This window comes from Sander lucioperca, chromosome 14, assembly GCF_008315115.2.
Source record: "Sander lucioperca isolate FBNREF2018 chromosome 14, SLUC_FBN_1.2, whole genome shotgun sequence".
NCBI lineage: Eukaryota > Metazoa > Chordata > Actinopteri > Perciformes > Percidae > Sander > Sander lucioperca.
The window spans coordinates 34043659-34060370 of NC_050186.1; the positions used below are offsets into that span (position 1 = coordinate 34043659).

The following is a 16712-nucleotide window of genomic DNA, read 5'->3' on the forward strand; positions in this document are numbered from 1 at the left end:
GCAGCTACTATAAATTGGCTAGCAGTGCACAATAATAATATTTAGCAGCAATTTTCTTCCGTCAAAAATCGCAGCTAAAGGCTTCTGAGCCAAATACTACATAGCCGGACATGTTTTAATAGTAATATGACCCGAAACTGGGGAAAATGTAACAAAATTGGGTGCCAAGATTACATCTTTTACTGCCGTTAGCATGTAGCTATATGCGACAATGTTAACACTCCAGTCCTGCCTAGGCCGACTCAGTGTTACGTGACACCGAGCCGAGAGTAGAGAAAGTACAACAGTGGGAAATCTGAACGTTTTAGTTCACAGGGATTTTTCTGAAATACGTTTACCTCATTATTTAAAGCTCTGGCCACATTTTAACATGAAAATCCGACATTATAGCATTATAGATATGACAGACAATACGGAAAAGCATAATAGTTCACCTTTAATTCTCACTGTTGAAATCGACCTGAGGTTTAACTAGATTACAAAAACATGTTAAATGTGTTTTTTTTTTTTTTTAGTTTGGTAAGGGAAACCAAATAAACATGATTAAACACTCTGGGCGTTCTTTCCTCTCGGATCTATTACTGGCCTTCTACAGTCTTGACTGCAGTTGTTTACTGCTGCTCAGCCAGGCCTTTAAGCATGCAACACTCCATATGTACACCCAAGTATTGTCCTCCTATACACACACACACACACACACACACACACACACACACGTGGATACTTCAACCTTGTGTTCATTTTTGGATTCACACACAAGGCTCTAGTGTGCGTGTATGTGCTGTCCTAAACATGAGTCACTTCCTTCCCCACATGCTGCTGTGAATCACTCCTTCCTCCAGGGAATATGGGCTGTCTCCACCCCCCTTTCCTCCCTCTTCCATGCCCTTCCCCCATGTGTTCTCATGCGAGGCCCTGGAAAGTGTCTAGAGCAGTATGAGGGAGGGGGTGGATGGGGGGGGATGGAAAAAAGAGGGGGATGTTAGATTGATGCCCCAGGGTCTAGGTTTGGGTTCCCCTGCCTCTTGGGGAAAATGGTGGGAAAACAGTCTATAGTCCTTAATTCATTCATACATTTATGAATTAATACATTTGTTTTTTTTGTCAGTGTCACTGTGACAGTCTGCCTATTGTTCTTCTGTATATTCTTACTATTTGTTGTCTGTCTGTAAGCTAACACACTCTGATTCCAGAATCTTTTTTAATGTTATTTAGGTGATTGCTGGAACAACAATCAGCCTTTTGTTCTGCATGCTCTTTTTACGACATTGATTACATTGCTGAAAGCAGAGTAATCAATGCAGTAAGAAAGCAGTGTAATCAGTAGCTTTATTTTGGCATTTTTCAAGTTATAAGGATGATTGAGGAAAACGGTCAGCCTGTTGTTCATATTGTTCTTGGTCACACTCGTTCTTTCTGCTATGAATTTTTCTTTTAGCTTCGTTTTACACAGTTCATCTTCAGGAGAACAAACCTAAACAGGATTTCTAAAAAGCCAAACATTGAAAAAAGAAGAAACGACAACGGTACCATCACATCACCAAGTTCAATGCCCTTATAGGATCATTTCCACAGTTCACAGTTGCATTACCAAACATCATCAGTGGGGGCACTATTGCGTGCTAGTGAGTGCAGCTTTAAAGTGCTCATATTATGCTTGTTGGCTTTTTCCCTTTCCTTTATAGTGTTATATATCTTTTTTGTGCACGTTATAGGTTTACAAAGTGAAAAAGCCCAAAGTCCAACCCAAAGGGACTTACCATCTCCAACAGAAAACACTGTTCACAAACTGCTCCAAACAGCTCTATTGTAGTCCAGCCTTTACTTCAGAGACAAACGTGGTCACTTTGTAACACACGTTATAATGCTTGCCTATCTGCTAGCGTGTCACGCCCTCATACTCTGCTTCTGACTGGCTAGTAGTCCTTACCTAGGTACTGAGCATGTACGACTCCCAACAAAGATGGAACAGAAGTGCGATGTCTCACTCTGTAGCTAAAACAGAGAGCTCAACACACAGGGTGAAAAGAGGAGCTGCAGCAATGTGTAGTACAACAAATATATGGTGTTTTTTGAAAATTAAACCATGTAAACCTATTCTGATATAACCTCGAAATACAATTATGAACCTGAAAATGAGCATAATATGAGCACTTTAAAGTAGCAGGCATGGATTAGCCAGCCAGCAACATTAATAAACTTCTTCATAAGTAGATATGAAAGTATATACATACAGTGTATTTTTTTAAACAAATTCTGTATACATTCTTATAATTTATGAATGTATTCTACACTTCCTTGGGTTTGTGTGACAATTCCCACACTTTTTTCTGGCATTCATATTACCATTCAAAAGTGTTTCCTAAATCTGTCTTTCAGTAGCTACATGGAAATGTACAGATTTTTTTCTGCTGCCTCCTTGTGACCAAATTACAAATTTAAAAATACAGCTTTAAATCTGCAATGATGTATTTTTTGGCCTCTTGGGTGAAAGGGAATATGACCACAACCTATATTTAAGTTGCTATTGCAAACGTCTAAAGAAACTGATTATTCAATCAATCAAACTTTATTTGTATAGCTGCTCATACAGGCTAGCGCAGTTCAGTGCTCCACAGACTTCTGATAAGCAGGGATGCACCGAAATGAAAATTCTTGGTCAAAGCCAAATATAGTGAAAAACTTGGTCGAAGGCCGAATAACCAAACGTGTTTTTTTTTCATTTACTTTGCCAAATCTTTTTTTTATCATTGCATAAATCAAATCATCATAATGGGCTTTTTACTACACTGAACAAAATTATGAACACTTTGGTTTTTGCCCCCATCTTTCATGAGCTGAACTCAAAGATCTAAGACTTTTCCTATGTACACAAAAGGCCTACGTATTTCTCTCAAATATTGTTGACAAGTCTGTCTAAATCTGTGTTAGTGAGCACTTCTCCATTGCCGAGATAATCCATCCACCTCACAGGTGTGGCATATCAAGATGCTGATTAGACAGCATGATTATTGCACAGGTGTGCCTTAGGCTGGCCACAATAAAAGGCCACTCTAAAATGAGCAGTTTTACTGTACTGGGGGGGCAGAAAACCAGTATCTGGTGTTGTGTCTGGGTATATTTTGTCTTGCTTTTTAAAGAACAAATTGATTACAACCCTATAATTTGAAAATATTTAAGATTTTTTTTAACAGTGCAACAGATGTTATACCAACAAAGCACATTTACAACTTAACATAATAAATAGGTAAAATAAAACCATTTTTATTTGGCCATCTTTGAGCCCCTCTTCTTAAATATCCTATTAGACCTTAACTGACTGCTGAAAGATTGTAACATACTCTGTACGCCTACTGTCAACTGCATTGATTACTCTGCTTTCAGCAATGTAATCAATGTCGTAAAAAGAGCAGTGTAATCAGTAGCTTTATTTTAACATTTTTCAAATTATAAGGATGATTGAGGAAAACGGTCAGCCTGTTGTTGTTCATATTGTTCTTAGTCACACTCATTCATTCTGCTATGAATTTTTCTTTTAGCTTCGTTTTACACAGTTCATCTTCAGGAGAACAAACCTAAACAGGACTTCTAAAAAGCCAAACAATGAAAAAAGAAGAAACGACAACGGTACCATCACATCACCAAGTTCAATGCCCTTATAGGATCATTTCCACAGTTCACAGTTGTGCACCCACAACAAAAGAATAATTGTCTTAGACATAAGCCTACTTAGTCTATTTCTTCAGGAAAAGTAGCTTCTCTGCTTTCTCACATGAAAGTCGGTTCCTTGTTACGTCTGTAGCGTAACGCGTGATTTATGGTCCTGCGGAGGCTCCACTCAGAGCTTTCGCCGTAGCCTACGTAAGTAGTTGTGCCTCAATTTGGAAAAATTGGAAATGGGCTCTTGGCCAGACTGTTTCCACGTACCTATGTATCACGGTGTAGATTTAACGCTAATGCATAAATTGCGCTTAACTTAAAAGTCAAAACAAAGTTGCGAGCCAGAAAACCAATGAGCTGAACGACGCTGTAAAGCTCTGTAGAGCTGCAGAGTTGGTGACAATTCTCTGTGGGTTTGTCACGAGTGACCACTTTCAAATACAAGCAGAGATGGGATCTGTTAATATAAAAATATTGACCACAAACTTAGACCACAAATCAAAAAGAATCTTTAATCATTTGCATAGAACTTTCAAACTTGTTCTAATCACACGCTGGAATGTGGGATAAATCCCACAGCAGGAGTTATCTTTGGATTGCTTACTGCTTTAGGCTCAAGATCTTCCTTTATAGACCGTACGATCTGTTCCTTTACAGGACATATTTACTTTATAGTCCTTTATTATCACTAGCGCTGCATTGCTCACATTCCCTAGCTGAACCAGTCGTTCCTTTTGAAAAACTACATAATCTACTGCAGAAATCAGACTTGGATATACAAAGTATATTTTGTTTGTATTTGTTTGTTGATTGAGAAAAGCAGCATGAGTCAGCTTGGATTGAGTTATTTACAATGGCTTCACTGGTGACTTATTTTCACTGTGTAAAAAAAAAAAGTGACCTCGCCTGCAACATAAGCTACTTCTCCACTGTCCATCAATAAGCTCACTACGTTCCAAAACCGTTCCAAAACATGTCTTTTTCTGCCATGAAAATGGGTCATCATTGGGAACCATTATAACTGACTCAACTCGAAAGTGATACACAAAACTTTTGAAAGCAACTTCTCCAGCCTACAAAGGGAGTGTTTGATAACCTGAAAACTGATTTTGGACGTATCACTCTAATGATGGTTTTAAGAGCACTGAAAGGAAGCTTTAAAAGCTATCCTGTTGAAGTCATTTAAACCTTGTGGTGCATTCAAATTACCTAAAGAGATGAACTATGATTTATATACTATATTGATTTTAATCAAAGGTTGGAAGTTAGTTTATAAGCGTATATAGGCAACAATACACTATGCCTGCTTTTATGCACTAATGAACATGCGTCCTTTCCTTGTCAGTCTCCACCATCTCTCTGTAAATCGGGATATCTCTATGCATGTGTCCCTACACAAATGCGCAGTACAGCAACGGGTGCGGGGAGTTGCTCAATCCCTACTGATACAAGGCTCATTGATTGCAGTTCACCGGCTACAGGGGTCTTGCCAAAACGCACGTTTCCCCGGGCCATTCTGCGCGCCGCTCAGCCGGGTTCCACATCGCCTAAAACTACCACGATGTGTGACTTTCATGATCTCATGAAGTGGCGTACGTATGACACGCCAATTGGTATGGCGTTATTGGCGTGTTATGAAGACGCACACTCACTTTTCAGCGTGTTTATCAATGCCGTTTGGCCTCCATTGACTTACATTACCTTGCGTTTGCGTGCGAATTGATGCCGTAGCGAGTAGTATGAAAGGGCGAAAATCCGCGTAGGGAGATTGGTCGGGGTGGTGGATGAATAAAACACAGGAATTTCACCCAGGAGAGCGCGGATCGCGTCCCACGTGTGTTGTTTCCTTTGTTTTCCACGTGTGTTGTTTCCATACCACGTTCTTCTTTTCCTAAACCCAACCCAGTTCTTCTTTTCCTAAACCCAAACCAGTTCTTCTTTTCCTAAACCCAAACCAGTTCTTCTTTTCCTAAACCCAAACCAGTTCTTCTTTTCCTAAACCCAACCCAGTTCTTCTTTTCCTAAACCCAAACCAGTTCTTCTTTTCCTAAACCCAAACCAGTTCTTCTTTTCCTAAACCGAACCAAGTTCTTCTTTTCCTAAACCCAACCGTTTTTTATTTTCCCCCGCGTGTGACGTTAAAACCAACCGTAGCCTCACGATAACACGTAGCCTCGCGATAACACGCCACGTGGCTTTAGAAAGTGGCGTGTATGTTTACGCGAAGTCATATCACGTTGGCTACACGAAATAAACGGACACGTTGAATCTCTACATGAGCCGCAGCCGAACCGCGACTGATTGAACCTGCAACACGTGTTACAGGTTGAGTTTTATAAGAAACACCCTTTTCTGATGAACAACCTAGACTACTACAATACTGCTGTATACCCATGGAATTCCCAATAAACACACATTCATTAAACCCTCATTTTTAATGTCATCGAGTCACATTACAAAGACAAAAACAGGACAACACAGAAAATATAATTCAGAATGTTTTATTGTCTTTCTGTAATTCTTATGGTTGGAATTACAGAAAGACTATGAAACATTCTGAATTGGAGATTGATTTGATAAATAAAATTAGGATAATAGGGATGCAAAAGAAAGTACCATTATGTAAAGCAGTTCCAAGTAGAAATTTGCAGGTTTAAATTCACAAGGCGCTTTACTTATGCCATATAAAACCGCCTGTGACCGCACAGTGCAAGTACTGCTTTCAAATGTTTAAAGTAAAAAGAGAGGCATTATCAGCACAATGTACTTCAAGGTGGATATTTTCAACTCTAATATAAATGCTGAATAGTTTAATGCATCATATTTTAATTGTATTTTGTGAGTAGAATCTGAATCTGCAACGTTCTCTGTCAGGTAAATGTATGTTTTCCTCTGAAGTACAAGTACACAGTAAGTCAGTAGTATAGGCCTGCAGTTGCATATTTACTGCTTTGGGGGCCTTCTGTAAGTTATTTTGGAGTACAGTGGTTCTGGAGAAAGCCGCAAGCAGCAATGCAGGAGGCTAAGCGATCGGCCCATTCCAAATAGGCATGTTTTGAATGGGCACTGCACTAGTAATCAACAATGTGTGAAATACCATTATCAGTTTGAGTTTTCCTTTGCACTGTACTTTCTGTATCTGAGTTACCCCAGACGTGTCTCACTTCACCACATCTATGTCACTCTTTCTCTGTTCTTTAGATGAAGACTGGTCCGTTTGCGGAACACTCCAACCAGCTGTGGAACATCAGCGCTGTTCCTTCCTGGTCCAAAGTCAACCAGGGCCTGGTCAGAATGTACAAGGCGGAGGTACGCTTGCTTCGTTCTCTGTCGTCAACTGATCAATCCAGTTCTTCAGTGATTTATCAGTCGGATAAATAATTTGGTGGAGAAAGAGTCCATGCAGGTTTTAAAGCATCAATTAACCCTAACCCTAGTATCACTGTGTGTCATCTAGGCTGACCCCAAACTAAAACACTAAGTGGAAAAAAAACATAAATTACAACTTGCATAGAAAATATTTTAATTGCATAAATACAAATTATATGGAAGATATCTTTCTCAAAGTTTGTGCTCTCCTTTGCTAGTGAGACAGTTCCTTACCACAGTCAATGGAGGAGATTAGAGCTGTCAGTCTTCCTGTATAATACCATTACATTTTTTTTTAATATTCAAATAATATTTAAATATGAGAACTCTGTAATGAAACATTATCTAACAAGTGTATTGAAGCTACTCTGTTGTAAAGGCTAATGGTGCTCGGTTAGCACAATGACACCAAGTTAGAAAGCACAGCCGAAACGATTTGTCATAAACTAAGTAACAATAGTGTTAGCCACGATGCTAACGACATTGATAACTAAGCCAAACGGTACTGTCACTACTATTTTAGTGATTTATAAGCAACCTGTTTCTTGCAGATTGTCACGTTACTGAGAAGACAGCTATTAGAAGGTATTATATGAAGTCTAAGCTAACTCTGACAGTTGTAGGGCAGCTAACATTAACTTTAGCTTTCTCCATGAAGCTCCCAGCTAAGCTAACGTTACTATAACTCGCGACGCAGTTAGGAAACCAGAACAACTAACTATTGATAACATAAGCATTTTGGCTCGGTGGATGTCGATTAAAGTCATGTTTAAACTATTTCTCATCCTTCTTCCGATTTCCAGCCGCAGCCTGTCACTCCCCCCCGGTACTAACGTTAATCGGTACGTAACGTTAGCTCACAATGCCTTGTGTTTCTCACTCCCGTAACTTATTGTTCATCAGACGTGACATGAGAAGATGTTGTCGTGACGTTAGCCAAACTATTTATAAAAAAGAAATCACATTTGAATAGTAATTTCAGCATTCGAATAGTATTGATTTTTAACTATTCGAATTTCGGAATTCGTTCCAACAGCCCTAGAGGAGATGTATTTGTACTATGCACTCCTGTCTTAACTGACTGCAGATCATGTTGTATCTCTTTGGTGGAGCAGTTCATGCTCCAGCAAAGAGGGGTTAGATAAAAATGGATGGTGTGACACAGATATAAATATATACAGTATATATTCATATTCATCCAGTTTTGACTTTCCAGTTCTCCTGGTCAGAACTGTGGAGGTGGTTTGCAGTTGCTCAATGTGACCAAGCCTTTATTAGAAGATGTTCCTCAGCAAGTGTTTAAAAACAAGACTAAGAGTTAGAGCTGGGCAATATGGAAAATAATCAAATATCACACTATTTTTTTACCAAATACATCAATGTCGATATTGCGGCGATATAGTAGGGTTGACTATTGGTGCTTTCACAAAATATTCACAAAAGGAGTGTTTTGATAAATAATCACCAATAATGTAGATACAATGACTAAGTGGGTAAAGGCAAATAATAAAACTGCTAGTAAGGCTGGTAAGTTCAGAAAATGACACCGCCTTTAAAACCAGGAAAAGACAACATGTGTCATATCACGGTATTACAATATCCAAAATTTAATGCAATCTATCGATATCAAAATAATATCGATATACTGCCTAGCTCTACTAAGAGTCTACAGCCATGCTAGCGGCACTGCATGGCTGTACTTTGCTGGGCTTTGAGCTAAATGCTTATGTCAGCATACTAACATGTTAATAATGAAAATGCTAGCATGCTGATGGTTGGAGGGTAATGTTTACCATGTTCAGCACCTTAGTTTAGCGTGTTTGCATGTTAACAGTAAACCAAAGGATTGACCGAAGTCCTTAGGATTCATCCTCTTGGAACCATGAATTGCTGTACAACATTTTTTATTCAAGCTATGCTAGCAGTGTTGCTCTTTTATTTTTTTAGGTAAGATATAATTCCTACATTTGGACGGATTGCTATCAAATTATCTACAGACATTCATTGTCCTCAGAAGATGAATATGAATATTGGCTGATAATAAGTTTGGCGATGCTCTTACATTTCTTTTAGCCCCATTACAAGGTAAAACATTTCCAATACTTGGGTTTATAAGGGATTAATAAAGCACTTCTTTAGAAATACCTAAGAAACTACTAACCTTCCCATCAGCTGTACATTGTTTAAAATGCTGATACGCAAATGTGAGCATGCTAACACACTCAACAAAAATGGTACCCATGGCACAGTACATGCTAAACATCAACATGTTAGCATTGTCACTTCAGGCATGTTAGCATGCTGATGTTAGCATTTGTCCTGTTTTTACCTCAGAAATTGTTAAAAGTAGCAGTGTATTAGTAACGCTGCAGCTTAAAGGTGTTTTTTTCCCCCTCTGCCTACCGCACAAAAGAAGACTTCGAACAGACTACAGTCTGACACCATCTCACATCTAATGTTAAAGACTGTCATAATATGTAAAGACTGGGGATCTTACAGGCTCACACATTGCAAGACTACAACTAGTTTTGTTTTGAAAAATGTAACCAAGCTAGCTAGCTACCGCTAGCGTTAGCTGGTAGCTAAAGGGAAAATTTGCAGATTTATTGTTCTACCGTACATGCAGATGAATGTCTCCAGTACCCGGAGGTCCGCGTTTATCCACCGGTAAAATTCCTGTTGGATGACGCGCTTCAGAAGGGTTGAAAACGGCAACTTTCCCTCCTTAGCGTTTAGCTTAGCCATTGCTGCTTCCTGTGTAGTGCTGGAGGGAGCACACCCATTGGTTGTTGACAATGTTCACGTGATTTAACTTCACTACCAAGACATCAAACTTTAGATTTTGTTTGATTTTGTCGTAACGTCAAGACGAGGATAAAGACTGACTGGGACTGAGTTTTATGACCACATTACACCAAACGATTGAGACGACGGGGGCGCCCCAACTCTAGCAAGACTCTCAGAGTTTCATTCCGATATTGGAAAATAGTCTGCGACGGTGGAATCGCTTGAAACGTCATTAAGGTCGGCATTAGATGTAGCTTTTGGACCGATTGGACTTGAGACTCTCAGTTTCAGTTTTATTGTCATTATTTAGGATACAAAAAGGCATGACTACAGTACATGTAACAGTCTTTTCTTTCCATTCCAAGCACTGCCGTTACAGGGAAAGCTTTGAGGCTTTGCACATATTCAAACAAAAACCAACCCGGTTAAACAATACATGGTCAAGAAACTAGAAACAGAAATGTAGCTATGTAAACTGGTTATCAGTTTGATATTTCAGAAATCAAATTACTGCTGAAAGCCCCACTGTCACCAGGTTCCTTATGAGCAGAACAGCCGAACAGACCTGCTTGGTAGTAGAGGAGAGAGGCAGGAAAGGGTTAAGAGAGGAATGGAGAGAATGGAAGAGTGTGTGTGTGTGTGTGTGTGTGTGTGTGTGTGTGTGTGTGTGTGTGTGTGTGTGCGTGCGTGTGTGTGTGCGTGGGGGGGATGTCTAAGCCCGTTCTCCCCGCCTGCATGCCCACATCCTGTGTTTTCCAGAGCAGCCTGTGAGTCTTCCCAAAGAGCTGAGGGGCCAAGCTGTCTGCCTCCCCCTCCCCCTCCTCCTCCTTCCCTTCATTAAATCCTCCCCTCCCTCTGTCCCGACCTTCCTCCAAGCCTGGAGCAACCATCAGCAGACTTGCATTCCTCTCTCCCTTTCCCTGGCCCCACACAGGGTTTCGGCAGAGAGTTGTACTACTAGACCCAGAAAGAGCAGAATCCACCATTTTCGGTCAGAGAGAGGAGGCAATTCTGGTGGCCTTGTCACTGTTTTGGAACATAAACGCGATTGTGTGAAATGACACATACTCAGGGAAACAATAGCGGTCGGACTGTTAGCTTGACTGTTATAAAATGTTCTGTCCATGCATGAAAAGAAGATCGGCCACACAGCTCTCCTCTACATTTTAAAGGCCCCTACATGTTTTTTTTTTCCATTTACTATCAATCATGTATAAGTGGTTTTTTTTATTCTCCTTCTCCAGGCAGCTATTGGGTTTAGTAAATGTGCTATACAAAATGTACTTGCACAGACTTGCTAGAGATAGATGCGAACATCATGTCTATTTTATTGTTGTAAGTCACAACAAGTTAATTTAGATACTGGAGAGAAATGAATGAAATCCAGACACTTACTGTACCTTCAAAAACACTAGCCGGATAAGGCTGGTGTTATTCTATATTTTTCTCATTTTTTAACATTTTGAAAAGACCAAAAGGAAGATGTCACCCAGTGTCACAGTGTGACTCCTTGATGTTTTTGGGCAACAATGGAGCCCTATGGCACAGAGGAATGAGATACACACACAATACATTTTAGTAGATACATTCAGTTTTGTTTTGGGTCTGTTCATGGGATTTGTTGACGATAACAAAAATCTCATCAGATTTAGCCTTTCAACACTGGTGTGCTGTCAGCAGTACAGTATGTGTGATTTGTTGGCAACAAGGACTAAAGCTGTACGCTTTACATACACTAGTGAAGCCATTTTGCATCCAGAGCAACAACGGGGATACATATGTGGATCAAGTTAGAAGGCATCAATAGGGTTGCCATAACTTTTTCCAGCAATGTTGATTTCATCTTGGTTATTACATTTCAATAGGCTCGTCTTATCTGTTAACTGGCAATATAGTGTGGCATTTGAATGTTTTGAATGTCGAGTTTATCTGTGATGAATTCCCATTGATTAAATAAGCATTTGGACCAAAGTTTTCCGAGGCATGGTTTCCACCCCAGTTCTGCCCAGATGATCATGACTGATAGTGTCACTGCACAGACAGACTGAGCACAAGAGTTCAATTCCACTGCGCTCCCCCAGCACAGCCTCCCAACCCCCAACGCAGACACCCACCACCCCCACCGCCGCTTCTCCCCGAAACTGGGTCCATGTCAGTACACACTAAGGGCTTTCCTCTGTGCTGATCCACAGCCATTTTGAACATGTTCAAAGTGAAAGGCCAGTGGGGGAGAGTTATCAGTAACACTTTAGGTCAAGGTTAACTTTTTGGGTTTGGGCTGAATGTCTGCGTTAAAGAAAAGGACGTGTCCTGTCACTAAACCTCAAGCAATGGACAGTCCAGTACATAATCCGACGCTGCCCAACTGTCCCTGGCACTGAAAGTGCGAGGAACCTATTGTTTTTGGAAAGATTATTTTTCTGCTGTGCAATCGCATTTTCGAGGGGCTTGGGATGCTCGAAAACTCCCGATAATTGGCACACATGTCGGGCGTGGCCAGCAAGCTCCAAAGCCCCCCCAAACGCAAACCAGGGTTAGTTTACGAACACGTTTATGGACTTAAGCATGAACAAAAACGCAAACGTTTGCACCCATGTTCAAACTAGTAATTATTTCAATTTGATATTCCATTTGGGCTTGGGCGTGGCACATTGGCTCTATAACGCCCCCTATTTACTTTTATCCTTCGAATGCCATTTTTGATGCCCTTGATATACTTGAGAACTCACTGAAGTCGGCGCACGCATTAAAACTTGTGAACATTGCGAGACTTTCTGCTCCACATATCTGGAACAACCTCCCAGAAAACTGCAGGTCCGCCACAACTCTCAGTTCTTTTAAATCACGGATGAAGACTTTTTGATGCTGCCTTTCTTAAAAAGTAATTGTTCATTCCTTATACTGCACCGTAACTTTTTATTCTCGTGTTTCATATCTGTCTTATTCTATTTGAGCTGTTTTTACATTTGTAACTGTTTTTAACTGCTCTTTAATGTTTTATGTAAAGCACTTTGAATTGCCTTGTTGCTGAAACGTGCTATAGTGATAAAGCTGCCTCGCCTTGCCTACAGCAATTTAGTTTTAAATTAAGAAATCCCACTAAATTGTGAGGGAAATTACTTTATTCTTTGATTATGGGTTACTGGAAAGACAAATCCTGACAATGACTGAATTTCAATGAAGGGCATCTCAAAATCAAGCATTGCTACTGTATTAATTTGGAAAATATAGCCCCACATAACTCCCACATTTGTACCTTGAAATAGAGAGATGCTGTAAACATTGGTAAGTTCACCTGTGTGTCATACTTATTATTATTACTTATTTATTTCCTATTCTATTTATTTTCTTATTCGGGACAGTCAAGGTTTCTGGGACGCTGGTGGGAAAAGTTAGTCTGGAGCTCTGGAGTACTGCACTTCAACAGTACTGTACTTTGTTTGAAGCATATTTCTTTCTAATGTTGGTAACTGCCCTTTTTTCTCCCCCCCCCCCCCCCAGTGTTTGGAGAAGTTCCCTGTGATCCAGCACTTCAAATTTGGTAGCCTGCTGTCCATCCAGTCTGGGAAGCCTTAACGCTCATGCCACGCACACAATGGAAAGACCAAAATCCCAACAGTTGGAACCAACCGTTTTCCCTTTCCTTCACGTGCAAACAACAGTAGCAGAAATCAACCACATGTAGTTTGACACACGCATTCCCACATGTGAACACGTGTGGTCATGAAACCTTGCAGTGATTCCATAACTTTAATGTAGAGCATGTTGTGGATGACTTTAGTGATTTTGGAGCATCTTTATATTTTGGTCATTTTATTTATATTATGGATAGAGTTTAAATCAGGCTCCTTTTTTTTTGAGGAATTTCTTTCCTTTTTCTTTTTCATTTTTATTATTTTTTAGAAATGTGCTTATTGATGCTTGAATTTACCTCAAAGTGTGGATCCCTGTGAGCAGTAGGCTCATTCAGAGTGAGGTGATGCAATTAAGAGTTTGTGTGACTTCTTCTAAATCTTTTGAGTTTGTTTGATTTTAGTTGTTTTTTTTTCTTGGTTTTGCTTTTAAGATCAGATGTTTTCATTTTGTTGCAAATGTACCACTATTTTAATTGCCCAGTTCATCCCAACATGTAAGTCACATTATAATTTGCAAAGAAATAACTTTGTGTGAGTGTTTTTTTTTCTTAAACAAGATGTCTATTGCACAAAGGGAAAAAGTAAAGGACTAGATTATTAAAGCTTCCATAACAGCTCATCCAAAGTGAAATGTACAAATGTTAATTCACCATAATTTCTTGAAAAGTCAATTTAGGTCTTACTGTATATTTTGCATATTTCCCCCTCACAGTCTGTCCTTTACCAGTCACTGTCAATAATCTAGGCCCATCTCACCCCAGTCTTAAGTTTGTATAGGTTCAGTTATGGTAAACATTGTAAATTGACAAACCATACTTGAACACATTCTTGTGGTTGTGCAGTGCAGCTTTTTCCTCGAAGTTCTCAAGCCAAGTACAATAACGTAGTTTTTTACACCAGGTTGTGTGTTAAATCCTGCATGTGTTTCAATTGGCACGTTTTAAAGATCATGGCATGCATTTTTAATTTAATAAAAGAAAAGCTATTTTTGTGTGTATACATTGACCTGTCGTACCTGATTTAATAAATTCTGTCACCCCACCACAAATGTTGTTCTCAGTATCCATGTTAAAGCCACTACAACAATGTTATAACAGCAACGCTCGCTGCTAATTTGAAAAGTGCTATAATCGATTCTGCACATAGTGGCTTTAAATCGGAAATGGCTTTTGTCTTTTCATCCTAATTCAGCTGCATCACATGTAACGGGCTTAATTTTGGGGTGAACAACATTTTTATCAGAATCCTGAAAATCTTTAAAAACTCAATTCCCAGCATGCAAGAACATTTTTGTATCATAACACTAAAATACTCTTACCCCTATTTTCCTCCGGGCGTGTTTGCGCTGCGTTCTAGAGGTGCAGCGCCCCCCGCGAGCAATCACGAGCATTCAAGTCAATGCTTGAAATTTCACCAGAAGTGTGCGTGATGCTGTGTGTCTATTGTCAGCGTCATTTCCCCGCATCCCATTCATTTCTATGGGAGCCGTCGTGCAATGCATTCTTGTAGCATTGCGGGGACTTTGGAGAAGAGGGGCGTTGAGTCACCTGCTCCTCATTTGCATAAAGTTGAATCCAGCCAACTTTATGCAAATGAGGAGCTGCCTCTCAAAAGCTGACAAAAATCTTTTAAAGTGACCTTTGTCGATCTGAAACGAAGACAGATTGAGCAACTGCATGGCCTATTTCTCACTTAAAATTTTTTCATTTCAACACGTTTCGGGGAACTATGTTTGTGAAATAAGAGATGGCATTCCGAACGAGCCGGCATTATGGTTCGGTTTTGAAATCCGGGAGCAGCCAGCCTCACGTGACGTGTTCGTCCAATCAGCTGCAGCCATCGCGGTTGTAGTAGGGCTGAGACTGTTTATTTGCTTGTCAGTGGTCAGTGAAGAGAAACTGGTGGCGAGCTCACTAGCGTGCAATGCTGGGAAGCGGGGCGATCCCATCCGTGAGTATTTGGACACCCACTATGAAACGGCTCTCCGCTCGGCACGGGACTTTTGGACAGTGTTTGGCAGGAGGTAAAACAGCGAGAGCATCCACTCAATTTACCAAAAGAGACCCCGCCCCCCCCCCAATATCGTATGCGTCTCTACAACACCACAGCCATTCAAGTCAATGTTTGATATCCCACCAGCTGCGTCACGGCGCGTACCAGAAGCATGCGTGAAGCGGCTCTCCACTCCACTAAAGATACGTGCCAGGTCTACTTTCACACGAGCAGCAGGGCGTTCGGACAGCCCAGCAGGAAGTGAAACAGTGAGACTATCCAGTCAATTCACCAAAAGACACCCCCCGATATGGTTTATGTCTCCTACAACATCACGGACGACGATCTTGGAGGTTGAAAAACATAATAGACATCACAGATCTTTTATTTAAAGACAACACCGGAAAAGAGAAGGCATGGAGTTTAATTACAGGAGTGCTTGGAGTGGAAGGTAGATACTAGCTTAATAAAGACATGATTGTTCTGTAAAGTACTTGTAGAGTCAATCAAAAGTACAAAACACTAGTTCTGGTGGTGTACAGCTCGACTGAAGTATGTGACAACGGAAGCTGTTCACTGAATATGACGTGTAGAGCCCCGCCCATTTCCAGCACGTGAGGTAATTGTCATGCATCAGTGCCGGGTTGTGACCCATGTTGTATCTGAATTGTCACGCCCAGGGGTCAAACCGTGTCGACTGGCTTGGTTGGAATTGACAAAGGAAGGGTTCAGCACTTTCAGATAACCCTGGTCATTGTCGTGTCCGTGGTGGTGTTAGTGGACCCAAAACAATCAAGAGATTTGTTTTATAATAATAGAACAAGAAAGTTTTAATAGTACAGCTGTCTTTGGAGCACCGCTGTAATGTGACAGAAAGAAGGAACGATTTGAAGTGAAGTTGAATGCAAAAAAGAACACGACAGCGAAATGCGGCCTGTAGCGGACTGCCGTGCGATGTCCGTGAAAACCTAGTGCAGCTCTGAGCTGCGGCCGTTTGATTCTACAGCAAAGTGCGGCCACACTAAGTTGGCATAGTTAAACTTTTGAGTGAGTCAAGTTTTTGATATCTTTTTTTGATATCTTTATTAGAGTGAATTAGTGATGAACACCCTTATGCGTGAATTATACATCATTAGCCTCATTTTTTACGCATGATCCATAATGATAAAGATACAGAAAAATAGAAATGCATGGCAAAAATAGCATATATTTTAGAGACCCCCCCCCCCCCACAATTTTTTTTTTCACAAACTCATGTTGTCAGGGGAG

General features: G+C 40.4%; 1 protein-coding gene across 2 annotated transcripts in view; it reads left to right on the plus strand.

Annotated features, from left to right (window-relative positions):
• Positions 1-14495, plus strand: part of ptpa (protein phosphatase 2 phosphatase activator) — a 31583-nt gene extending 17088 nt beyond the window's left edge. Inside the window, exons 9-11 of one of the 2 annotated variants that reach the window (XR_004894992.1) lie at positions 6862-6969; positions 13318-13840; positions 13883-14495. Coding sequence is in view for 1 of the 2 variants with exons in the window: in XM_031287304.2 (XP_031143164.1) it covers positions 6862-6969; positions 13318-13392 (183 nt within the window). In the remaining variant the exon portion in view is untranslated. Of the gene's footprint in view, positions 1-6861; positions 6970-13317 lie in introns of both variants that reach the window. The other variant, XM_031287304.2, reaches the window with a different exon arrangement.
• Positions 14496-16712: the final 2217 nt, after the last annotated feature.